This window comes from Vipera ursinii (genome assembly GCF_947247035.1).
Source record: "Vipera ursinii genome assembly, chromosome: 3".
In the NCBI taxonomy this organism is placed as follows: domain Eukaryota; kingdom Metazoa; phylum Chordata; class Lepidosauria; order Squamata; family Viperidae; genus Vipera; species Vipera ursinii.
This window is the reverse complement of record NC_139516.1, coordinates 184310020-184327231: the sequence shown is the minus strand read 5'-3', so window position 1 is coordinate 184327231 and position 17212 is coordinate 184310020. Positions and strand designations below refer to the sequence as shown.

At 41.0% G+C, this 17212-nt stretch overlaps 1 protein-coding gene across 1 annotated transcript in view; it reads right to left on the bottom strand.

Annotated features, from left to right (window-relative positions):
• The window catches only part of RALYL (RALY RNA binding protein like), a gene marked incomplete at its 3' end in the record, with an annotated part of 92357 nt that extends 75739 nt beyond the window's left edge, over positions 1–16618 (bottom strand). The window contains exon 1 of the mRNA XM_083360327.1: positions 16327–16618. Within this exon, the coding sequence (XP_083216453.1) occupies positions 16327–16582 (256 nt within the window). The 5' untranslated portion in view covers positions 16583–16618. The remainder of the gene's footprint in view (positions 1–16326) is intronic.
• Positions 16619–17212: the final 594 nt, after the last annotated feature.

Below are 17212 nucleotides of genomic sequence, written 5' to 3'. Positions count from 1 at the left end.
CCAATAGGAGGCCCCTGATTAGTTTTCTTTCTAAATTTTTTAGGGGGCTAGGGAGGGGGGAGGGTACTCTTTTTGGTTGTTTGGACAAGGGGGGCAGTGCAACAGCCTCTGTTCAGGCCAGGGCCAAGGTAGTTCGCGGGGGTCGGTTGCCTCCGGGGCTCCAGGGCTGGTCGTGGGAATACCTATTCCCACGACGTTAGGGAATGGCAGCAGGTGCAGGAGCAGAGGGCCGTATCGTCCTCAGGGAAGGCCTCTCCGCTGCTTAAAAGCGGTGGGGCACTCCGACCCTCTGGCACCGCCCCAAGGCTCTGGGAGTGAGGATGTGCAGCCTCCTGAGCTCCAGCTGGTGTACTTGAATGCCAGGTCTGTCGCTAATAAAGCTCCTCTCGTCCGTGACTTGGTCGAGGGTGAGCAGGCGGACCTGGCTTGCATCACAGAGACTTGGTTGGGCCCAGAGGGAGGGATTCCTCTGGTTGACCTTTGCCCACCAGGTTTCCGGGTGCTACACCGGCCTCGGGCTCAGGGTAGGGGTGGGGGTGTGGCTGTTGTCATGAGGGAGACCTTGTGTCCGCGGGAGGCCACCGTTCCCCAGATAGTCGGGTGTGAGTCTCTCTTTTTGAGATGCGGCCCTGGTGCACAGTTGGGCTTGCTGCTGGTGTACCTTTCGCCTAGTCACATAGCAGCAGTCCTGCCTGAGCTGCTTGATGTCCTCTCTGGGTTGGTGATTGAGTTCCCGAAACTTATAGTTTTGGGGGACTTCAATCTACCATCGCTGGGAGGATCATCTGAGTTGGCTCGGGAGTTCATGGCTTCCATGATGGCCATGGACCTGACGCAAGTAATTTCGGGACCGACTCATGAGGGAGGCCACACTCTTGACTTAGTTTTCTTATCTGGACGGTGGTTAGATGATCTTGGTGGGGGCTCCCCAATTATTATGCCCCTGTCATGGACCGATCATCATCTCCTGCGGCTGGTCTTCCATTTTGCCACCCCCCGCCATGGGTGTGTGGAACCAATTAAATGGTACCGCCCCAGACGCTTAATGGATCCCCAGAGGTTCCAGGCGGCGCTGGGGTCCCCACCTGCCTCCCTTGCTCACAGCTCGGCAGATGCCTTAGTGGAAGCCTGGGAAAGGGCAGCCACTGAGGCTCTTGACCGAGTTGTACCCCTGCGGCCCCTGACCCGGTGCAGATCCCGTCGAGCTCCATGGTTCTCCGCGGAGCTCCGGGAGATGAAGCGTCAGAGACGGGGCCTAGAGAGCGGTTGGAGATCCAGCCGATCCGAATCCGACCGATTGCGACTAAGAACCTATACTAGGTCTTATCTCGCTGCGATAAGGGAGGCGAGGTCTAACCACTTCGCCACCCTTATCGCGTCCGCAGATAATCGCCCGGCCACCCTGTTTAGGGTGACTCGCTCCCTCCTGAATCAGGAAGTGAGGGAGGAACCCTTGCAGGGTCGTGCCGAGGAGTTTAACCAGCATCTGTCGGACAAAATCGCTCGGATTCGGACCGGTCTGGACTCTGACTGGGCAGAGTCTGTCGAGCAGGATGCGGGCGGTCTTGTCAATATCACCTGGGAGGAGTTTGATTCTGTGACTCCGGAGGAAGTGGACAGGATCATGGGGAGGCTGAGCACCACCACATGTTTATTGGACCCGTGCCCTTCCTGGCTGGTCTATGCAGCCCGGGAGAGGACACGCAGCTGGTTACAGGCAGTTATATCGGCTTCTCTGAGCGAGGGTAGCTTCCCCGCCGTCTTGAAAGAGGCGGTGGTGAGGCCTCTCCTCAAGAAGCCTGCCTTGGACCCAGCTGTATTGAACAACTTTCGTCCTGTCTCCAACCTTCGCTTTCTTGCGAAGGTTGTTGAGAGTGTGGTGGCACATCAGCTCCCTCTGGTCCTGGATGAAGCGGATTATCTAGACCCGTACCAATCGGGTTTCAGGCCCGGGCACAGCACGGAGACGGCATTGGTCGCGCTAGTGAATGATCTCTGGAGGGCTCGGGACAGGGGGCATTCCTCTGTTCTGGTCCTATTAGACCTCTCAGCGGCTTTCGATACCATCGACCATGGTATCTTGCTGCGGCGTCTCAGGGGATTGGGAGTGGGAGGCACGGTTTTACAGTGGTTCTCCTCCTATCTCCAGGGACGTTCGCAGTCGGTGTTGGCAGGAGGGCAGAGGTCGACCGCGAGGTCTCTCGTTTGTGGAGTTCCTCAGGGGTCGGTCCTCTCGCCTCTCCTGTTCAACATCTATATGAAACCGCTGGGTGAGATCATTCGAGGTTTTGGAGTTGGGTATCATCAGTATGCTGATGATACCCAGCTTTTCCTTTCAACCCCAAACCACCCCAGTGATGCCCTCAACGTGATGTCCCGTTGCCTGGAGGCAGTTCGGGTCTGGATGGGGAGGAACAGACTTCAACTCAACCCCGACAAGACTGAGTGGCTTTGCATACCTTCATCCCGGATTTATTCGGACATTCCACCTCTTGCTATGGGGGGTGAACTATTACCTCCCGTAGATAGGGCTCGCAACTTGGGAGTCCTCCTAGATTCACGGCTCACCTTAGAAGACCACATAGGAGCTGTGACCAGGGGGGCTTTCGCCCAGGTTCGCCTGGTGCGCCAGTTGCGGCCCTATCTAAGCCGGGATGATCTATGCACGGTCACTCATGTGCTCGTGACCTCTCGACTAGACTACTGCAACGCTCTCTACATGGGGCTGCCCTTGAGGACCACCTGGAAGCTCCAACTGGTGCAGAATGCAGCTGCGAGAGTTGTGTTGGGAGTCTCCCGATACTCCCACGTTACACCTCTGCTCCGTGAGCTGCATTGGTTACCAGTTGTCTTCCGGGTGAGATTCAAGGTACTAGTAATGGTATTCAAAGCCCTACATGGCAGGGGTCCGGAGTACCTGAGGGAACACCTGCTGCCGGCATCGACTTCCCTCCGCCTTGTGCGTTCCCATAGAGAGGGCCTCCTCAGGGTGCCACCGGTCAGAGAATGTCGACTGGTGGCCCCCAGGGGGAGATCCTTCTCTGTGGGCGCCCCGGAGCTATGGAATCAGCTACCGGTTGAGCTCCGGATGGCTGCGAGCTAAAAACATACTTTTTTGAACAAGCTGGCCTGGCCTGATGAGGGGATTGGGGGGGGGGTTGTTATTGTTATTTTATCAGGTTTTAAAGATGTATTTTAGTATGTGGGCATTTATTTAATCTTGTTTTAACTTTTGTAATTTGTATTTTTATTTTTGCCCTGTTCACCGCCCTGAGTCCTTCGGGAGAAGGGCGGTATAGAAATATTATTAAAATAAAAAAATAAAAAAAAGACATATTAGTCTGTACCAAGGTTGCACAAAACTGAAAAATGTAATACAAAAAAGGCACCTAGTTGTTAATTGCCCAATGTATAGCTCAGTATTCTGGACTTGATAGACATTAAATCTAGTAGTGCTCATCTTATGCTCTTCTGACAAAGGTAAGTGACAGGTTTTTAAAAAGTTAGTTATATACCAATTGAAAAATCAGATTCGTGGATTGAAATTATCAGATTTATCCACAAAACAAGATGTCTAGGTTTTGGCAGTGGCTGTTTGTACTGTGAAAAATAGCATGTCTCTTCTAGATATAACGTATCTGTCCAGGCTGATACAAAATTTCATTCCATTCTACTTTGAATATTATAATACATTTTATAAAAGTCTGTCTTTGAAAAGTTTTCAGAACTATTCAAGTACAGTACTGTAAATCTCAATTTAATAGACCTTAGACTTGCAGGCTTTGGGACAAAAGACATAAGTGTCCATGTACCGAGTGCTTCTGCCCATGCATAAAGTATGAATAATATGCCCATATAAAATGTTTTTCTCAGCACAAAATATACCAAGTACCACCATGTAAAACCGTTTATGGAAGTATATGTCCTTGTAAAAGTAACAAAATTACTTCTTAAAATTACAGAGTAACTATGCAATTATACTGGTGTCTATTCTGAAGCAAGCCCTGAGAAGCCAATTTGATTTAAGTTTATATACAGTAATGAGGACTGAAGTTTTGAATCCCTTGTCATTAACTTAGATGAGTTTATTGAGAAAATTCTGCAGAATTGGTTGCAAGGGAAGATCCTACACAGCACTTTCATCCCCTCTGCTTCTGATTCAACAGTTATCTGGGTTCATCTTTACTGCCTAGCCCTCTGGGACGTCTCTGAGTTGGAACTACAATGTAGAAGTTGCAAAGTATAACCAATACTTTAAATGTAAAACCTTAAGTCTTGACTGGGGGCAGTTTGCTCGTGTGTGCGTGAAGCCATTTTCCCTTGCTCACAGTATTGAAATCAAACAATTACTGTTTCCAAAGCAAATACAAGAAATAAATAAAGCCCATAAGTGGCATTTCAGGAAGCATTTTTCTCCATCTCGCCTGGCAAATAGCTGCTTGGCATGCTTTAAATGTAAGCCCTGCAGAGTAACAGCTTTTAGCATGGAAGGGAAATGCTGAACAGCAATCAATTTCCAGACTAAATGAGACAGAAAGGTCATGAGAAATGGGAAAATAGTAAAGCTGCTGTATTTAAATAAATAAAAATCTGAATCAACCACAATCAAGGGACATGTTGTATGGTTATTCCGTTTGGATAAAGGATTTTCTGGAAGAATCATGCTAGAATATTATCTCCTGGAACTCTAAAGATTATCATTATTTTCTTGTAAAATCAGGTCTCTCCTGACCCACAAAGTTTATGAAGTTCCTGGTGTTATTCAATAAGAGAATAGTAAATTCCATAGTTGCTTCAACACAGGCAGGACAAACTGAGGGATGTCTATACCGTGTTTCCCCATAAATAAGACCCAACCAGAAAATAAGCCCTACCATGATTTTTCAGGATGTCTGTAATATAAGCCCCACCCCCAAAATAAGTCACAGTTAAGACCATCAGCTAGACAGACGCAATTATTACCATATTTTCCCCCCAAATAAGACTTAACCAGAAAATAAGCCCTAATGCGTCTTTTGGAGCAAAAATTAATATAAGGTCCGGTCTTATTTTCAGGGAAACATGGCATTAGACAGCATGACTCAGTGCAAATTTTGCAAATAACAATCTATGCCAATGGTGGTGAACCTATGGCAGGCGTGCCAGAGGCGGTGCTCAGAGCCCTCTCTGTGGGCATGCGCACCATTGCCCCAGCCCCGCCTCCCCCCACAGCCCCCTCCTCACTAGCAGTCCCCATGGAAGATTGTCACCCCGAGCATGGCCCACGTGGAGGAGTGCAGCCAAGAACATGGCAGCCAGGCAGCAGGGACATGACTCTGCCCTCCCACCCTGTCGCGCGCAGTTGATGCTGTGGGGTGTAGGTGGAAGGCGTGGCTGCCATAGGACTGCTGGGCCACCTGGGTGATCTGCGGCAGGCCGTAAAGGGAGTGGGTGGCCGTGTGGGCGGGGGCGGAGCAGGGGTGGAGTTGGCACAGGCGGAGCAGGCGCGGGCAGGGGTGGCGGGGAGGGGCCAGTTTTTGGGCACTCGGTCTCTAAAAGGTTCGCCATCAATGATCTATACAGATTCTCAGTCGTTCAGATCATGTTTGTTTCAAAGATGCTTTTTCAAGTGGCAACTGGACTTTCTTGTTTTTCTTTGAAGACGTTTTGCTGTTGATCCAAGAAGCTTCTTCAGCTCTGACTTCTATCTTCAGCCCTTCAATTCCCTACCATCCAGTCAGAGCTGAAGAAGCTTCTTGGATGACAAGTGAAACATCGTCAAAGAAAAACAAGAAAGTCCAGTTGTGTCTTGAAAAAGCACCTTTGCAAACAACAGGTTTTACCTTATTTATTATTCTATAAGAAAAGGTAACTCTGAATTATTATTCTTTGAAACAGATTATGGCTTTACAACAAATTCATTTTTTATAATATTATACTAGCTTTGGTGGTATAAATGTCTAATCCATACAAGTCACTAAGACAACAATAGTAGATTTCAACTAACTTGATTAGTCAGGAACATCAGTCCAAATTGTAAATCAGGCTAAATTTTGGAAGATAAATTTATTTGTTTATTTGTTTAGTCATATACACAAATATTAACTTCAACTAAAAGCTGACTATAATTCAGACAGAAATTTAACATGAAATAAGCTGAATCCTTCCAGATGTAATATACTGTAGCATTTTGGAAACAGATTTCAGTGATTTTGATCATAAAAATTACATAGAAGATTGGAATTTAATATTTTGATCTCATAATTATCCTTCCAATGAATCATTATAATTTTTTTGAGAATATAGTATCACGATATTTTATTATAGTATTTATATTATATCATAATTTATTCTATTTTCTAAGATTTAGCTGGCCTTCTTACTTTTTAGAGGCCTTGAAGATAGCTTTCCCATGGAAGTGAGATAAGGTGTACATTCCAAGAGTAACTTGGATATCAGTCTTCCCATATAGCCTATATACACATAAGTGCTCCAATAAATTAATATCCTGCTCCAATACCTGGGGGAAGAGTCACAGCCTTCTAAAAAACAAACATAATGTGGGCCATCTACCGTATTTTCCGGTGTATAAGACGACTGGGCGTAAAAGACGACCCCCTACATTTCCTGTTAAATTATAGGGTTTGGGCTATACTTGCCGTATAAGACTACCCCTCTTCCAACGCACACCAAATAAAAATTAAAAAACATCAGATTTGATTTTAATATGGTAATTTTAATTCAAATTCTTATGACATGCAGGTGCTTAGTAGGAAAACTGTCACTTATAAACATAAGGCTGTTTGTCATCAAACATGTAAACATAAAACAGTGCAAGTGGATTAAACAACAACAACAACAACAACAACAACAATAATAATAATAATAATAATAATAATAATAAGAAGAAGAAGAAGAAGAAGAAGAAGTAGTAGTAGTTGTTGGAGGGGACCTTGGAGGTCATCTAGTCCAACCCCCTGCTAAGGCAGGAAACCCTATACCATTTCAGACAAATGGCTGTCCAGTCTCTTCTTAAAAACTTTCAGTGTTGGAGCATTCACCACTTCTGGAGGCAGGTTGTTCCACTGGTTAATTGTTCTAACTGTCAGGAAGTTTCTCCTTAGTTCTAGGTTGCTTCTCTCCTTGACTAGTTTCCATCCGTTGCTTCTTGTCCTGCTTTCAGGTGCTTTGGAGAATAGCTTGGCTCCCACTGCTTTGTGGCAGCCCTGAGATATTGGATCACTGCTATCATGTCACCCCTCACCCTTCTCTTCGTTAAGCTACACATACCCAATTCCAGCAACCGTTCCCTATTTTCCTAATTCACTTTTTCACTTTTCCTAATTCACTCTAAAGCTTTCCCTGCGCAGAGCCTTAAGTAACACCAGCTGCCTGCAATTAGTGCAGGTTCGCATCCCACCAGGCTCAAGGTTGACTCAGCTTTCCATCCTTCCAAGGTAGGTAAAATGAGGACCCAGATTGTTGGGGGCAATAAGCTGACTTTGTAATAATGCTGCTTGGGGGGGGGGGGTGAAAGCCCTAATAAACAGGCATATACACAGAATGAAGGCTATTGCTAAGCACATTGATTTGTGCTTTAAATTGTAAGCCACCCTGAGTCTTCGGAGAAGGGCAGGATATAAATGGGATTAAAAAAAAAAGACCAAATGGGAGATCCGCTCCAGGTTTTCCAGCCAGCCCGCCTAGTTCCTGAGTCAAATGTGTCCTTAGAGCTAAGCCGCTGCTCTGGCTGCTGCCTTCCCCACCTGCCTTTCAAGTTGGGATATACTACAGCTGTTCTTCAACTTTAGAAGACGCCCAGACCCCAGCCTGTAAAAAATCAGACTGCAGCTTCTTCTCCAATTGGTCCCGCTTTCCCTGCGCAGACTAAATGGGAGATCCGCTCCAGGTTTTCCAGCCAGCCCTGTCCCTAAATTTTCAGCACCGGCGTATAAGACGACCCCTGACTTTTGAGAAGATTTTCATGGGTTAAAAAGTAGTCTTATACGCTGGAAACTACGGTATATCTCTGGGAGAGGCTAATCCAACGGTCAAGTACCATAACAGAGAAGGCATACTTCCTAGTGCCCACTAGGTGGCACTGCATCATGGAGGAGACCCAAAGCATGTTCACTGTTTTGAGAGGTCTCACATTTAGTTTGATCTCATGCCATGTAGGTTTTAAAGATGACAGATAAAACCAAGATGCCTACTGGGAACCAGTGTATATCACATGGTAGTGCTGTGATATGGGCATACTATGGTATGTCTCAAGCTACATGAATCATTACTTTCTGGAGCACCTGAAATTTCTCAATACTTTTCAAGGACAGCCCCATCTAGAAAGACTGCAATAGTCCAAGCAGGGCATCAATGATCAGGACCAGTGCCTCTCAATCCTGGATTGGGTACAGCTGGCACATTTATTGATTATGAATCTTGCTTGGACTAGTTTTTCTCTTTCAGTTTATTACTATTTTTGTGAATATTAGAGTAGTTACCCGAAACAACATTCAGTCTATAGTATCTTTGTTGGTTCTGTTCTACCATTTTTACTTCTACTCTGCTCTTGCTCATAGATATAACAAGCGATATAGGGTTATACTGCCATTTAATTCAAGATTATAGACCTATGAGCAAGTGTAATACTTCTTCAGTGAGCACAACAATAATTCATAGCCAGTTTTTAGAATGATCCAGATTGGGTACTTTAAAATTTCTAAAGTATTTGACAACCATCCAATATGGTATAATATACATGTATAATGTTAACTTAAAGAGTTTTTGGGTTTTATTTTTGACAGGTGGGGATGAAAGTTAATTAAATGTTTTTCCAGATGCCTCCATGTTCTCTGCCATCCTTGCAACACCAAATGAAAGACCGTAATGAAACTCAGTACCAAAAGCATATTAGAAGAGGAATGACTTCATAATGCCAGAGGGTTAACTAAATTAATGATTGTGTTGGAAGAAGACTTGGAAATCACATTCATGGAGAAGCTATACTTAGCACAGAGCTTAAATTGAAGAGTCTATTTCTGTTATAACTCACATTCAATTAATTGGAGCAGTGCCGAAGTTTAGGAAAATGCAGCATCATTTTTTATTGTAATTTCATGCTTGTTCCCTCTGAAATTGCACAGTGTGGTAAGGAATACAAATATAAAATGCCAGATCAAGAGCTAAACAGTCAGTTGAAGCCAGCACTTTAATTTCTGTGAAAGTCTTACTGACGTCAATGGGATGTTTACCTGAATAAAATTATGTAGGAGTTACGTTTTTTTAAGTCCTGTCTATCAGTAAAATGTTCTCAAAATAGCTTGCACTTCACCCAGTTATGACAGAATATGCTCAAGTAAATTCAAATAAGCCTTTTGATCTTAAAAAGGAAACTTCAAAATTTGAAGTTAAATAAAAGGCGTTTTTACCCTGCTTGTTTTTCTTTCAGTACTATGTAGCAGTAATAAATTGATCCATATGTCACCATTTATTGTTCAATATTTGAATACTATTTAACCTTTCCTTTTCCACATTATTTATTTGAATGTTTATATCCCAACCCAGCAGTTCGAAAGCATGCAACTGCTAGTAGATGAATAGGCACCGCCTCAGCAGGAAAGGTTACTTGCATTCCATATTTTCATGCTGGCCACCTGCATAATAGAAATGTCTCTCAGGCAATGCAAGCTCCCTCAACTGAGAATCAGAGATGTGCACCATCCCCTTGAGTCAGTCACAACTGGACTGACTTATCTTTTATATTATAGGCTAGGATTGTTTTTGTTTTTTAAAAAGAAGAGCTGTGACTTTTAAACCTCCTAATCTCAGGAAACATGTTCCACACCAACTGTTTACCCTGAAAACACTGCACACCAGAGAAGATTTTGGGATAATGTTGAGCACGAGATATATACTGAATTCGGGTTGTCTGCAGTAGTTGATCAAAAAGTCAACGTGGTGACTATGACTTTGTGATCAAACACTGGCCTGTTTTTGAAGTGCAAGCCACATTAAAGTTGTGATTGCACCTTTATGCCTACCATCTTGGCTTCTGCAGACACCCCTGCACAGAGCAGTAACAACTGTAGCATATAAACTCTGGAAATAAATATTCATCAGAATTACTGCTATAATTTATGCAATATTTATTTTCAATAGGAAACAGATCTGCTCAAGGTTGGTGGTATAACAATCAAATGAAGGAGAAATTAAGGAAATAAATGGTCTATTAGACTTTCCACAAATTCCTTTTGCACTTCCCGCAACGTAGTCTGCCCCACTTAGTTATATAGTCTTACGTTCTCAAGGCCCATTTTTAGAGATGGAGAATTGGGCTAAAAGGACAGGGATAGAAAGAGATGTTTTTAGAGCTACTGCAGCAGTCAACCATCCTTTGCAGCTTGGCGGCCTGGCTAGCAGGGAGGAGGGGAACTGGGCTGCATGAGTGGTGGGCTGGTGCACAAGCAGCAAGCCAGCATGCACTTGCATGCACACAGAGTTTGACTAGTTGAGCTGCACTGCATGTGGGTCCACACCAGCCCTTGACTTGTGCAAGTCGAGCAGTATGTGCGTGCACCAGTTCGCTGGTTACTTGAATCCAGCTGTGCATGCATCAGCCCATTGCTCATGTGAATCAAGCTGCATGTGCAGACCGGTCCACTGCTCACGTGGCCCAGTTGCAAATAAGCCACAGCCCAGTAGTGGGCCATGGCCCGGGTTTTGGAGACCCCTGAGCTATTGCACAGCTATTTAGTTCATCATTCAATATTTCAGGTTTATTTTTGCCATTTTGTTTTGCTGAACTTTTGCTGTTTTTTAATATTTGATTAACTATCAAATGTTTTATTAACATAATAATATGTAAGCAACCATTAATCAATATAGTGATTTAAAAAGATTACCTAACCATAAAGTTCCTTTCTGCAACTCTTTACTGAAGCTATGACAGTATTATGTTATCTTGGATATCCCTTTTCTGTAAATAGCAGGAAGCTTAAATAGCATTCTGAAGACCAAAACATAAGCAGATGAAATCTACACCATATTCCTGTGATGCAGCTAGAGCAGTAGTATTTTTCTGTGATGAGACCAAGGCCAACTAATGAGGCTTGGAGGAAAGTAGAGCAGATGGTAAACTTCAAAGTAAGCTTAAATCTACACACCTCTCTTTGCTAGAATCAGAAATGTTTGTCAGAGGATAAAGAGTAAACCACTTTATAATGGAAACTAAATTTATTTTTATTTAGGGCAAACTATTCTAAAATATTTTACACAGCAATGTTTGCATGGTTAGCTCATATGTAGGGGATTTACCTAATGTAATAATAATAATAATAATAATAATAATAATGATGATGATGATGATGATGATGATGATGATGATGATGATGGTTTTTGTTGTAAGGGACCTTGGAAGTCATCTAGTCCAACCCCCCCACACAGGCAGGAAACCCTGTACCATTTCAGACAAATGGCTGTCCAGTCTCTTCTTAAAAACCTTCAGTGTTGGGAGTATTCACAGCTTCTGGAGGCAGGCTGTTCCACTGATTAATTGTTCTGTCAGGAAATTTCTCCTTAATTCTAGGTTGCTTCTCTCTTTGGTTAGTTTCCATTTGTTGCTTCTTTTCCTGCCTTCAGGTGCTTTGGAGAATAGCTTGACTCCCTCTTCTATGTGGCAGCCCCTGAGATATTACAACACTGCTATCACGTCACCCCTTGTCCTTCTCTTCATTAAACTAGACATACCCAATTTCAGCAGCCTTTCTTTATATGTTTTAGCCTCCAGTCCCTTAATCATCTTTGTTGCTCTTCTCTGTACTCTTTCTAGAGCAGAGGTGTCAAACTGCTGGCCCACGGCCGGATGCGTCATGGCAAAAATGCACCCACCCCATTGCCGGCAATGGAAAAAGTCATGATACATCATGACACATCATGTGACGTTGCGAGTTTGACACCCCTGTTCTAGAGTCTCAACATCTTTTTTACATCATGGTGACAAAAATGGATGCAGTATTACCAAGGCATTGTAAATTACACTTCACGTAATTCTTTCCATACAGACTGTGGGATTATACTGGCTCTCAGTTTCAGATCATAGATAATTTTTACGCTATCCTAAGTGCTGGCTAAGATGCATTGTGAAATAAACAAAGAAATAAAGCTCAAGGTAAGAAAGGTAAAAAAACACAACTCTAGTAGCTCCAAAGCAGAGCTGAAAACAGGTATTAGATAAAAAGTGGGATATGATGTCATACTGGAAATGTGGTGATATTAGCAACTATATAGGCAACATTATGATTAATTACTATAAATGGAGTAGATCTCAAGAGTAGATGAAGGCTGCGTTCAGATCCAAAATAGGCAAATGGGATTTGGATTGAAAAGAGGCAATCTTGTTCTCATTGTTAGCCTTGTAAGACTTACACTTTTTCTGAGATATAGTGATATTTTTTTATTTTTTATTTTAATTCCATTTATATCCCGCCCTTCTCCGAAGACTCAGGGCGGCTTACAAGCTTAGCAATAGCCTTTATTCTATGTATACTGATATACTGGCATGACCTAGGAAAGTAAGCATTTAAATTAAGGAGCGCAAGGAGAACACAATAAAGCAACAAAATATGGCCACCATCTCTAATCTGATCTGTTACCTGGATGTTGTAAGTATCTAGATGAAATGGCTGAACTGAGCCCCAGTAAGACAACATGCCCTTTGTCCTCAAATCAGCAGTCTTTGTGTACTCTATGTACTCTGGACAGGGTTGTACTTCTAAAGAGAGGTCCATGACTTGGGTCTCCTAGCTTAATGTTTCCTGCTAGAGCAGCAGATAGGAACCATGGCTATGAAGATTCTGCCCAGTTTTAAGTGATGCACCAATAGCAACTTTTTTTAATGGAAGGCTTTATTGACACTCACTGCTATTACTTTGAAGTTGGACTACTGTAACATGTTATACTTGGAGCTACCCTTGAAGACTACCTGATGAAAAATGTAGTGACTCAAAGGGTGAGGAATGCTGTAAAAATATTATTGGAACTATACTTTTATTTTCAGTGAAATTCAATCAACATGGCTTAGGTTCAGGATACATATAAAACCATCTCTTCCATAGGGAATCTTGCCACCCCATTCAATTAATCATATATACTTCCACTTAACAAACTGAGGAGGGGTTGAACTCAAAAGGAGGCCTTTTCAAGGCTACCCCATCACTATAGAATGTGTTTCTCAGTTGTACCTTTCCATAGAACAATGAAATTCTGGATCTTTAAGAGACCATTTGAAGAATTACAATGAATTATTTATAGAGTTATTCTTTCTTTATATTTATGCTACGATGGTGTGGCTTTTTAATCAGTTTTATTTGGATGTTACAGGAGCAGAATTTCTAGAGATAGGTGGAATTTTGATGCTGGGAAACAGACCAACAAACTACTGAATAATAATAATAATAATAAATAATAATAATATAATATAATATAATATAATATAATATAATATAATATAATATAATATAATATAATATAATATAATATAATATAATATAATATAATATAATATAATATAATATTATAATATAATATAATAATAATCATTAGCTACAATGTCTTTATATAAAGCATCTAGGATTGTTTTCTCAAATTCTGTAACCATGTTCTGCATTATCTAAAAAATAAAATACAAATACTCGGCCCTCTTGATAGAATGGAAACTGTTTTACATTAAAGGGTTATCTTTTAGAAATGAGAAAGAGTAGTCATAAAAGGTAACATCACTCATAGTCTAGAAGACTCCATTTGTTGTGATTAATTCATTCGCCCTGAAGTTTACAAGCTCTGAAAGTTGGAATGTTACATATCTATAAGTCATGACAAGCAGTGAGACTCAAAAGAGATTTGATGGCCAGGGCATATGTGATGAAAAGAATAAAAATGACTCTATTGCCAATTGCCACATCAATCTAATATAGAACAGATATATATATAAACAATCTGTTTTGATAAAGACATTATTTATTACCTATATCATACGTTGTATTGTTTTTAAGGTTGTTGTGATTTAAAAACCTCCTGGAGGGCAACTATACTTTCAAAGACAAGTAAGAGAACATGTTGTCCAAAATAATAATCTGTGTCCACTTTACTTCAAGCTATATGTCGCTCTGTGCCAGGAAATCTGTGCATTTTCTTGGTGGAGACAGTGTCTAATTTATATCTGAAGAGAGACAACTTTTTAATAATATTTAAAGGGACTACATAGAACGAAATTTACTTATCAAAGAAGCTGTACTTAACCTTTTGTTAAACCCACTAAACATATACCCTTTGTGTGATATTTCCTAATCTTTGTTTAATCATTTGATTCTTCTAGCAATTATTATAAATACACATGTTAATTTTATTTTTAATTAGAGTTATAGCCTGCCTTTCATTCAGGAGCTGAAGGCAGCATAGATATTCCTCCCTCCTATTTTTCTGCACAACAGTATCCCTGTGAGGTAGATTGGGGGTGAAAGTATGACTAGCCTCAAGTTACCTAGTCAACTTCCATGGCCAAGGATAAATTAGAAGTAGAACCTTGTGTCACTGTTTTCAGTCAATGGCCCTAGGTGGATTAGAACATGAGTTTTTCGATACCCAATCCAACCATTATGCCGCATTAGTTCCCCACAAAGGAAGGGAGGAAGGAATTTTTTTGCTAACAAAAATCTAATAGTTGTTCAGCTCAAGAGGTAGATCAAATTTTGTTTGAATGGCTGTTTTGTTTGAATGGGTGTAATAACCTAAGCTCTTATTAAAAACTATGTATTAATGTATCCAAAGAGCAACCTCCCAATAATTTCAATAGAAAAAAGCCAATATAGACATATCATGGAAATAAATGCATATTCTGAAAAAAAAAACAGCTCATGTCAGGGAAAGGAAAGAAAAAGAGAATAAAGGGAAATTTCAGAAGAACAGAGTAAAAATGAGCATTTTAATAAGAACAATTAATTATAAAATTATAAACTTAAACTTGATTTGACGAAATCTCTGGAATAAATCGTACAGAATATTTTAACTCTTTATTGTGTATGATACAATTATCCTGCAAATTTTATCTTCAGAATTATTGCCAGAAATTTTGTAAGACGGTGAAACCTTTTTCTGTTTTAATAAACTATCAGTGCAGATGGTGGACTCGGGCTACAGTTAAAATGTTTTCTTCCTGAAAATGATGCTTGTTATTTATGTTTATATTTTTTAATAAACCACTCTGAGTCTTTTGAAGCAGAATAGAGATATACAAATGTTTATTTATGAATGTATAGCACAGCATCAGAGAACAAATGGCTTAAGTAACGTGGCAGTACATTTTTAAAGGAGAAGAATGTTTAGTGCATGTTCATAATCTTTCTCCAGAAAATCTAATTGAACTATGTTGGCTTGTGGTTTTCTCCCATTTATTTTAAAGATTACTCCAAACAGGTTTCTATACATCTAAATACAAATAACAAAACATATCTTATTGGCTTCTATACAATACAGACATTCCATAAAAATGACGGCTTCTGAGTAGTATACCAACTCACTAATGACTGTAGTACCTGAAAATTCTTCAATAACTTCTGCAGGGCAGCAGACTGGATAAAGCTTTTCCTGAATCAACCTATTGCTGCCCTTATTTCATTTTCCATAATTATACCATATCTTATATATTATTTGCTAGCTACTGAATACCCCCTTAAATATTAAGATGAAAGTTGTATCAGCAACTTATAAGTTAGGAAAGTCTATAATGAGTATGACCTCCAGTCTACTGGTACAACTCTCAAAAGCCAAATTTCGTTATAATTAATGAGAAGTTCCTATCTGTATTTTCATGATGCCATTATTTAGAATTTCATGAATCAAACACAATGAACATTGGACTCACACTCTTCTTTTTTAGAGACATAAGGAATGTGGACGTTTTCATTCCAATTAAAGCAGTTACACTTGCTGTCTAAATCATAAACACTGGTTCATGTTAAGTATGGTACATTTAAACAAGGTTATAATTCATGCCGAAGGGCTGACCTTTGGATTTGTGGGTCTAAGAAATACCCACAGTTGAAAATGCACATGTTGTGTTCCTCCACAAGAGTTATATGCACATGTCTATTTATGCAGTCCTAAATTTCCTTGATCGTGTAAGAATTCTAAGCGCACTGTAATTTTTGCTTACTACTAGAATGCATACAAAATACAGTTAATTTAATTCATGTGAATTCAGGCTGGATATACTGTAAAAAATGAATCTACAAATGAAGAATGTTAAAAAAACTGTAATAAAATGAATAAATGAGGGGCCATGGAGACACTCACCCAGTGGTTGTCCTGCAATGATCCTGGCATTTTCCCCTGCCACAGCAGCTCTCGCGTGCCTCTCACTCATGTATTGTACAAATGCATAACCTTTGTGCACTGAACAGCCGACTATTTTTCCATACTTTGCAAAGATTGCTTCTATATCTCCTTTTTTGACAATGGCTGTATTAAGATTACCAATGAAGACTCTGGAGTTGATGGATTTGGGATCATTCTTATTGGTGACATTACTGGTCTGTGTTTTGCCGGTCATGGTTGGCTCACTTGATTTCAGCCCTAGAAAAAAGATGACAAAGGATTTGATTTAGTTGCCTAAAAACATGTATAAATTAATGTAAGAATTATTTATTTATTTATTTATTTATTTTTTAAAAAATTCCATTTATATCCCGCCTTTCTTCGAAGACTCAGGGCGCGGCTTACAAGCTTAGCAGTAGCCTTCATTCTATGTATATGCCTGCTTATTAGGGCTTTCACACACACACACCAAGCGGCATTATTACAAAGGCCCTGCAGGTGGGGGCGGAGCAGGGGTGGAGTGGGCAGGGGTGGGGGGCGGAACAGGCACGGGCAGGGGTGGCAGACAGGGGCCAGTTTTGGGGCACTCAATCTCTAAAAGGTTCACCATCACTGGATTAGATAGAAAAGAAATATTATATTGATGTGATTATCTGTAGAAATATTAGAAAAAAATATACTCAATTGTTATTTACTAAAACAACAAGAATTGTATTAACTTAAGGTTTGTAAAAGAGAACATTATGGGAAAAAGAGGAAATCAAGTAAAGCTATTATGTGGATTATAGAAGCCAACTGTTAGTGAATGTTTTTTAAATGTAAACCCAGACAACACACTGCTTGCCAAATATTAAGGTGACTATAT